Consider the following 9,115-nt stretch of genomic DNA (forward strand, 5'->3'; position numbering starts at 1 on the left):
TGGCATCTCCCGGACCGTCCAGACCTTCTCTCACAAGGTCCGTTTTTCCGCCAGAATTCTGCGCCTCTCAGATTGACGGCGTGGATCTTGAGTCCTGGATCTTGACAACTTCTGGTATCCCTCCTGAAGTCATCTCCACTATGACTCGGGCTCGGAAGTCTTCCTCGGCCAAAATATATCACAGGACCTGGAGAATTTTCCTGTCCTGGTGTCGCTCTTCCGGCCATGCTCCTTGGCCTTTTTCCTTGCCGACCCTCCTGTCCTTTCTACAGTCCGGTCTGCAGCTAGGACTATCCCTCAATTCCCTCAAGGGACAGGTCTCGGCTCTGTCAGTGTTGTTCCAGCGGCGTATCGCCCGGCTGGCTCAGGTGCACACCTTCATGCAGGGCGCATCTCGCATCATTCCGCCTTACCGGCGGCCTTTGGATCCCTGGGACCTTAATCTGGTCCTCACGGCTTTGCAGAAACCCCCCTTTGAGCCTCTTAGGGAGGTTTCTTTGTCTCGTCTTTCACAGAAAGTGGTCTTTCTAGTGGCCATAACTTCCCTCAGGAGAGTCTCTGATTTGGCTGCGCTCTCTTCGGAGTCACCTTTTTTGGTTTTTCATGAAGACAAGGTGGTTCTCCGTCCGACTCCGGACTTTCTCCCTAAGGTGGTTTCTCCTTTCCACCTTAACCAGGACATTTCCCTGCCTTCCTTTTGTCCGGCTCCTGTTCATCGCTTTGAAAAAGCGTTGCATACTCTGGATCTGGTGCGGGCGCTCTGGATCTATGTGTCTCGCACCGCTGTTCTTAGGCGGTGCACCTCTCTTTTTGTGCTGACCACAGGTCGGCGTAAGGGCCTCTCGGCTTCTAAGCCGACCCTAGCTCGTTGGATTAGGTCGGCCATTTCCGATGCCTACTAGTGTACTCAGGTGCCTCCCCCGCCGGGGATCAAGGCACACTCGACCAGAGCTGTCGGTGCCTCTTGGGCTTTCAGGCACCAGGCTACGGCTCAGCAGGTCTGTCAGGCTGCCACTTGGACTAGTCTGCATACCTTTTCGAAGCACTACCAAGTGCATGCTCATGCTTCGGCAGATGCGAGCTTGGGCAGACGCATCCTTCAGGCGGCTGTCGCCCATTTGTGAAGTTAGGTTTCGCCTACTTCTCAGTTTTCTGTTTATTCCCACCCATGGACTGCTTTGAGACCTCCCATGGTCTGGGTCTCCCATAGGAACGATGAAGAAAAAGAGAATTTTGTTTACTTACCGTAAATTCTTTTTCTTATAGTTCCGTATTGGGAGACCCAGCACCCTCCCTGTTGCCAGTTTCTTGTTCCGCGTGTTATCACCGGCCGACAGAGGCTCCGGTTGTTCCGGTTCTTGCTCTATCTCTACTTGTGGGTGGCTGTTCTCCTTCAGCTTTTGCACTAAACTGGCTATATTTGGTTATCCAGGGGGTGTATATGCTCAGAGGGAGGGGCTACACTTTTTAGTGTAGTACTTTGTGTGTCCTCCGGAGGCAGAAGCTATACACCCATGGTCTGGGTCTCCCAATACGGAACTATAAGAAAAAGAATTTACGGTAAGTAAACAAAATTCTCTTTTTATTCTTAAGTTCATGGCAGTAATGCAGATTCCATTGTCATATTTTCATTCTCACATATAGCTATTGTATTTTTCATAGTATTGTACTTATATAGTTCGACCAAGCATTTGACCTGCTCATTTTGAGTGACAAGAATGGTAGCGCTCGCTCATCACTACTAATCTCCCCAAAATATAGAAACTTAAGCAAAGTCCTATGTATCTATAGCTGCAGTTCACCCTTCATAAACAGATTGCTCTATGGATGGAAAAGTGAAGTTAAGTTATCACTATAAAAGTTTATTTTAATTTGTTTAAACTAGTAAAAAGTTAAAAAAAAGCTATATTAATTAGATTTTGTTGTAATTGTACCGACTCAGAGTTAACTTATCAGGTTATTATTATTGCTCCTTACAGCAAAACCCAGACCTGATGGCATAATTGCCTTTAAAGAATACAGGTTGTTTGACAAGAAAACAATCCACCATTTGTCAACAGAAAATAGTGGATATTGCTCTTTGAAAGTAGCATTAACAGAACAAAAGCAAAACGAAATACCCCTGAAAGCATAGACGGGGTTAAATAATAGGCCGTGACTCCTGCTAACAAGGTTCAGAGAAGGTGTCCATGATAATGCTAAATATATGGTAGCCTGCGAATATCCCAGGTCCCATATTGTAACCTACTTTATTTTTCTGCTTCCTCTCGTGGTCGAACAGTAAAAGTGCTAATATTGTAAAGAATCCCTTTCTTTACAGATGATGGGAGTAGTCTCTGTAACCTGCAGCTTTGTATGAAGTATAAGCAGATATATAGGCTCTAGACAGCCAGTGTGTTTGTGTAAAGTACTGGAAACATAATGTTTTGGGATTTTTTTAATAGGTTTCTTGGTCTTTCTAAATCTTTATTGTGTGAAATATGGAGCCACTGGTTTACAAGAAATGGTTGACAGCATCCAACCCAAGTAAGTGCGATTTCCAGGTTGATGGGTTAAGCCAATTTACGTGTTTCATAAGCAGGCTGCCGGGCTCCACAGACTAGGAAAACTCTCACTTTGAGGGAAATTATCTTTTGTGCAGCACAAAATATCATAGTTTTCAGCAGCACGTCCCAGGACTTGCGGTGCCGAGATCAATGGCAGCCTATGTTCAGTGGCTGATCTAGTAGAAATTGTTCAGTGCTTATATTAATCGACAAGTAGCTACTTAGTGGATGTTTAGTATTGGTTTGTGTCACCAGTTTTTTCTTTATAGACTAAAACTTGCACCTTAAACAGCACCAGTGCTGCATTCTATAAAGGTGCTGTTACCCCCTGACTTGCCCTGTACACCCCAAAAATGCCTTATTAAAAATATCCTGCGCTCTATGGTAATCATTGAGTCCGGACCAATGGGTGTCTTTGGATGCAGCTACCGTCCCTCCTCTTCGCTGATTGCCATGTTCTGCTGCTTATTAACGTGGATGCGCCATCCATGGCGCCGGGCAAAATGTCACGCTTGCGCAGAGACATTACCAGCTTACGCAGGCGCACTCTACCCTACTGTGCGCAGTGCCGCTTACAAAGGTATGTTAAAAAGAGACCGCAGGTCAGATTACACTGCCTGAGGGGAAAAAAAAAACCTAGTGCTCGTGAGATTTTCATAAATCCCATCCACTGTGCTGGAACTGTAGGACGCCGTGTTTTTTGCCCAACAAAAATACGCAGAATGAAAAATTAAATCATGAGAACTTGCTCTAATTGTCATAGCACAACTGGTGATCAGTGTCCCATCATCTGCCATTGTGAAAAGTCTATATTGCCTAAATGTTTTCACCCTAACAATGATCTCTGCTGTATGACTGCAGAACCTGGAAGTTTTCATTTTGGTAGTGGTAGTTGTGCAGCTCTATGTTCTCCAGCCTCTAAGACAGGGGTCTGGAACCTTTTTGGATGAGAGAGCCTTGAACGCCACATATTTAAAAATGTAATTCCATGAGAGCCATACTCACCAGGGGGGTTGGTGGAGCGGCTCAGAAGGTCCCAGGAGGCAGGATATGCGATGCTGCAGGCACGGAGGAGGGGTGTCGAGACTCAAGAGGGTCAGTGTGCGGAGGGTCGGCAATACTGCTGCGGGCTCGTGGGGTGTCACGTCGGCGCCATTGATCTGTTGGCAGGCTGCTTTGAATCTCCTGCCATTGACTAGATCGACTTCAAGAAAATGGCCGCGGGGTGTGTGCAGATCGATGTGATAAACTTCAAGAAAATGGCCGCGGAGTCTTATGTGCGCATGCGCCGTCCCCGCGGCCATTTTCTTGAAGTCGATCTTGTCAACTGAAGAAGATTCAAAGCAGCCTGCAGATTAATAGTGCCCGCCGCCGCGACATCCCACGAGCCCGCAGTATCGCTGACCACCACTGCCTTCCCGTAAGCCATATGCGGTTTGTAAGACACACCCCCATTTCTCCCCAATTTTGTAGGAAAAAAGTGCGTCTTTCAACCCTAAAAACACGGTAATATTTTTTTTTTATTATTAATATTATTATTATTATTGATTTGTCTGCGAGCCAGATGCAGCAATCAAAAGAGCCACATCTGACTCGCGAGCCATAGGTTCCCGACTCCTGCTCTAAGAGGAGCCAGCAGTGTGATAAATTTTCTTTCTTTTTTACAGGATGTTTGGGATGGTTGTAGAGAAAATTATTATCCCTGAAATCCAGAAAGTATCAGGACCAATAGAGAAGAAAATCTGTGCTGTCGGCATAACCAAACTATTGACAGAGTGCCCGCAGATGATGGACCCAGAGTACACCAAGATGTGGTAAGAGTCAAGCACATGTGCCACCAAACACAGTACAAAGCCCAAGGAGATCACTGTGGTCCTGTGGCTCTAATGAGGCCAACAAACCTGTATTTCTTATCTGGCTAAAGTCTATAGGGCAGCTGAGCAGCAGTAGAGTCTGTGTGAGCTCATATGGTTGCAGAGCGGTTAGATTATTCTCACTCCCTGCAGCGCAGTCTCCAGTGTTGATCGTTGTATTCCATTTTTATACTTATATCATTTCTATTAGTTTACATACTGTTTTTGTCTTAAATTGTTCCTCTGTCTTTGCCCCTTCTTGTTAGGCCCTCATTATTGCAGGCTCTGATAGGCCTGTTCGAGCTGCCTGAAGACGACACCATTCCAGATGATGAACACTTCATCGACATTGAAGATACTCCCGGGTATCAGACGGCCTTCTCTCAATTGGCTTTCGCTGGCAAGAAAGAGCATGATCCTATAGGTGATATGGTCAGCAATCCGAAAATCCTTTTGGCACAGTCTCTTCACAAGTTGTCTGCTTCCTGTCCTGGGAGGGTAAGCCCCCTTCAGTGTACTCTGATATGCATTTTGATGCTTTTTCACAGTATAGCTCTAATGGTGAGTCTTGTGTCCTAGGTTCCTTCCATGATCAGCAGCAGTCTGAATGCAGATGCACTCCAGTTCCTCCAGGGATATCTGCAGGGTGCCAGCGTGACCCTAGTGTGAAGCGCAGCTGCAGAGCGGGGTCATTGTGGAGTTGTGTGAAGGTTGCTGCATGGTCAGTGTATTGGTTTTGGACTTTACAACGCAGCCGTTCTACTTCGGTTAGTGCCACCGTGCCCGGCGCCTGTACTGAGGGCATTGCACGGTGGTCTTGAGGGGGTGACTGTTCCTATCTGTGCCCATATTATAGCAGTTAATTTATTGTACAGTTGAATTTGACTTTCGTCGGCTGCAACTTTATAGGAAGCACTTATCATCAATGTCACCATTTATCCAGTCTTTGCCTCTTTTTTTTTTTTTCTTTTTTCTCTATGTGTTTTTTTTTCCTCTTGAACTGTGAATAAATGGAAGCATTTGCTTAATACTGTTTGTGGTTTTTATGGTGAAGATGCTGCGTCTATCGATGAGTATAAAATTGTAGCGCTGCTAATCTCTTGATTGACTGGTTGCCAGTATGAAACATGCATCTGATTGGCCACCTTTATCCTCATCTTGTAGCAAAGCTTGTCCTCCATGGTCTTGGTACTATTAGCCCCTTTATGGCTGTCATATTGGGCTCATCACTTTGAGAAAGATGTTCATGCTGCTAGAAAGATAGCTGGTATACTTGTGGAATCTAGAGAACAAAGCAATGGCTGTACAAAGACCAGTTCAGTCTTCATCCACGCGTCATGACCATTCGTCTCTGTAGGGATGAGATCAGGAATATGATCCGTTAGCATTTGGTCCTTCTAGTGTTATCTGGTAGAATAAAAGATCTGTGACTTTCCTTTATCAAGAAGCCCCTTGCATCTTCCTATCTGAAATGAGACTAATCTTTCTCACATTCGTGTAGGAACTTCCTTGCAGCAAAAGAGACATAGATTTTCTGAGATCCCAAATTTCTTTGATGTTAGAAAATGTCTACTGCAATTTTGTACATCCTTGGTGTACAGTAAAGAGTATTCCAGATCAACCTGAGAGAAAAATACTCGTAAAAAGGAGTTAAAGGGAACCAATCACCAGGATTTTTTGTATATAAAGTAAAGCCAGTGCTATACTGGCACTATCAGGCTGATTCTCTACATACCTGTAGTGGTCAGATCGGATGCTTAGGTTTTGAAATCCAAGAAAGTGAAGTTTGTAAAATGAGCAGCTTCGTGAGTGACAGTTGCACTGGAGCAGATCATATATTCCTAGTTATCCCCTCCCCCTGTTAGAATTGGCATAAGCATTATACAAACTACTCACTTTGTCTAGCAGGACCTGTGGTGAGGTCATACCCATGTGACCTGGATCCAGCTTTGGTGGCAGAGGCCCCACCCCTTCTGGTCACATGGGTATGACCTCACCACAGGTCCTGGTGATTGGTTCCCTTTAATGGAGAAGGAACCTTTGGTAGAAAAGTGCACACAGCCAGGATATCTTGAAGCCCCCCTCCTCCCCCCAGTAGCAGCCATAATGAATAGCATTTTCTTCGGCGCTCCATTGGGAGACCCAGACGATTGGGTGTATAGCTACTGCCTCCGGAGGCCACACAAAGCATTACACTAAAAAGTGTAAGGCCCCTCCCCTTCTGGCTATACACCCCCCGTGGGATCACGGGCTGCTCAGTTTTCAAGCTTTGTGCGAAGGAGGTCAGACATCCACGCATAGCTCCACTGTTTAGTCAGCAGCAGCTGCTGACTATGTCGGATGGAAGAAAAGAGGGCCCATACTAGGGCCCCCAGCATGCTCCCTTCTCACCCCACTCTGTGTCGGCGGTGTTTGTTAAGGTTGAGGTACCCATTGCAGGTACGGAGGCTGGAGCCCACATGCTGCTTTCCTTCCCCATCCCCCTGAAGGGCTCTGGGGAAGTGGGATCTTACCGGCCTCCAGACTCTGAGGCCGGGCTCCATCCACAGACCCGGAGATCCTGCTGGATACGGAGCTGAGTACCGTCAGGGACAAGGCCCTGCAACATTCAGGTACTCTGTGTCCCCGTACAGACAGGCACAGACACACGCCAGAGTTGCTGGGTGTGCTAGTGCGCCGGGGACAGTAGCGCTGCGCGCCTGGGTCTTATTCACTACAGCTTAGCTGAGTGACTTTCTGTGTTGGGAACTACCGCGCCGACCGCCCCTGGAGCGGCGGCGCGGCTGAGACTTGTAGTGCGCCGGGGACTCGCGCTGACCGTGCTTTTACGACGGCAGCGCTCATAAATCTAGTCCCCGGCTTTTGCGGTCTAGCTCCGTTTCGTTCCCGCCCCCAACCCTGTCAGTCAGGGAAGGGGAGAGACGCTGTACAATCAGTCAGCGCCGAGGGCTGGAGTCTTATTTACATACTCCAGCCCTCTCACTCGGCACAGTGGGACGCCAGTTTCCCGCTCTTGTCTGCAGCACGCCCACGGCCCGCCCCTCTTCACAGGACGCTGGCAGCCATTCCTGCACGCAGTCTGAGCTGGAGAACGGACATAGCCCTGGGAGACCCAGACAAGGGATTCTGGCGACCACACACCCGCTGCTAAGCGGGCGGTAAGCAGCACAAAAGTGCTGACCCCACTAGTGCCACAGTGTTATTTAGTGTACTTTTTGTCTGTACCTATATATTGCACTGTACGGTCGCTTCTTGGCTTATACCCCATTGCTCTGAGGAGACAACAGCATGTCATCCGCAAAAAGCAAGGGTGCCAAGGCACAGGCTTTATATGCTGATTGTGCCGCATGTGGGGCTGATCTACCGGCAGGTTCCACTGACCCCCATTGTGTGCAATGTTCGGTCCCTGTGCCACTTCGTCAGCCGGAGTCTATGGTGGTAGTGGCCCAGGCAGATACGCCTGTGAACCCTGCCCCAGTAACGGGGACAGAGTTTGCAGTTTTTGCTGATAAGATGTCTGTGACTATGACAAAAATTCTTGAAACTTTGCAGTCCAGGCCGGTCACTCAGACCATGGACACTGTTGATGCAATGTTCCCCGGTCCCCCTCAGTTGGAACTAGTCCAGGCTACAAGGGGGTCTCAGGCATCACAGGCTGAAGGCTCTGACTCGGACGACAGTCCCAGGCAGCCTAAGCGAGCTCGCTGGGAAAGACCCTCGACGTCATCACACTGGTCAGGGTCTCAGCGAGAGGCTTCTCTGTATGATGAGGCAGAGGTAGCTGATCAGGAGCCTAATCCTGAGACCGCTCTCAATCTGGATACTCCTGATGGTGACGCTATGGTAAATGATCTTATAGCGGCCATCAATAGACTGTTGGATATTTCTCCCCCAGCCCCTTCAGCAGAGGAGGCAGCTGCACAGCAGGAGAAATTCCATTTCAGGTATCCCAAGCGTAAATTGAGTACTTTTCTGGACCACTCTGACTTCAGAGAAGCAGTCCAGAAACACCATACTTATCCAGACAAGCGTTTCTCCAAACGTCTTAAGGATACACGTTATCCCTTTCCCCCTGACGTGGTCAAACGCTGGACCCAGTGTCCAAAAGTGGACCCCCCAATCTCCAGGCTTGCGGCTAGGTCCATAGTTGCAGTGGAAGATGGGGCTTCACTAAAAGATGCCAATGACAGACAGATGGACCTTTGGTTGAAATCTGTCTATGAAGCTATCGGCGCGTCGTTTGCTCCAGCATTCGCGGCCGTGTGGGCACTCCAAGCTATTTCAGCTGGTCTGGAGCAGGTGGACTCTCTCATACGTCCATCAGTGCCGCAAGTGGCGTCCTTAACCTCGCAAATGTCTGCGTTTGCGACTTACGCTATCAATGCGGTCCTAGACTCCACGAGCCGTACCTCAATGGCGTCCGCCAACTCTGTGGTTTTGCGCAGAGCCTTGTGGTTAAAGGAATGGAAAGCAGATTCTGCTTCCAAAAAATGCTTAACCAGTTTGCCATTATCTGGTGACAGACTGTTTGGTGAGCAATTGGCTGAAATTATTAAACAGTCCAAGGGTAAGGATTCTTCCTTACCCCAGCCCAGATCAAGCAAACCTCAACAGAGGAGAGGACAGTCGAGGTTTCGGTCCTTTCGAGGCTCGGGCAGGGCCCAATTCTCCTCGTCCAAGGGGACTCAGAAGGAGCAGAGGAGCTCAGATTCCTGG

At 48.1% G+C, this 9,115-nt stretch overlaps 1 protein-coding gene across 2 annotated transcripts in view; it reads left to right on the forward strand.

Annotated features, from left to right (window-relative positions):
• Positions 1-5,427, forward strand: part of CSE1L (chromosome segregation 1 like) — a 154,823-nt gene extending 149,396 nt beyond the window's left edge. For both annotated transcript variants that reach the window (XM_075350646.1, XM_075350645.1), the window contains exons 23-26: positions 2,445-2,526; positions 4,214-4,360; positions 4,666-4,897; positions 4,979-5,427. In XM_075350646.1, coding sequence (XP_075206761.1) covers positions 2,445-2,526; positions 4,214-4,360; positions 4,666-4,897; positions 4,979-5,068 — 551 coding nt within the window. In that variant the 3' untranslated portion in view covers positions 5,069-5,427. The remainder of the gene's footprint in view (positions 1-2,444; positions 2,527-4,213; positions 4,361-4,665; positions 4,898-4,978) is intronic.
• Positions 5,428-9,115: the final 3,688 nt, after the last annotated feature.

The sequence above is a fragment of the Anomaloglossus baeobatrachus genome, chromosome 5, assembly GCF_048569485.1.
Source record: "Anomaloglossus baeobatrachus isolate aAnoBae1 chromosome 5, aAnoBae1.hap1, whole genome shotgun sequence".
Lineage (NCBI taxonomy): Eukaryota > Metazoa > Chordata > Amphibia > Anura > Aromobatidae > Anomaloglossus > Anomaloglossus baeobatrachus.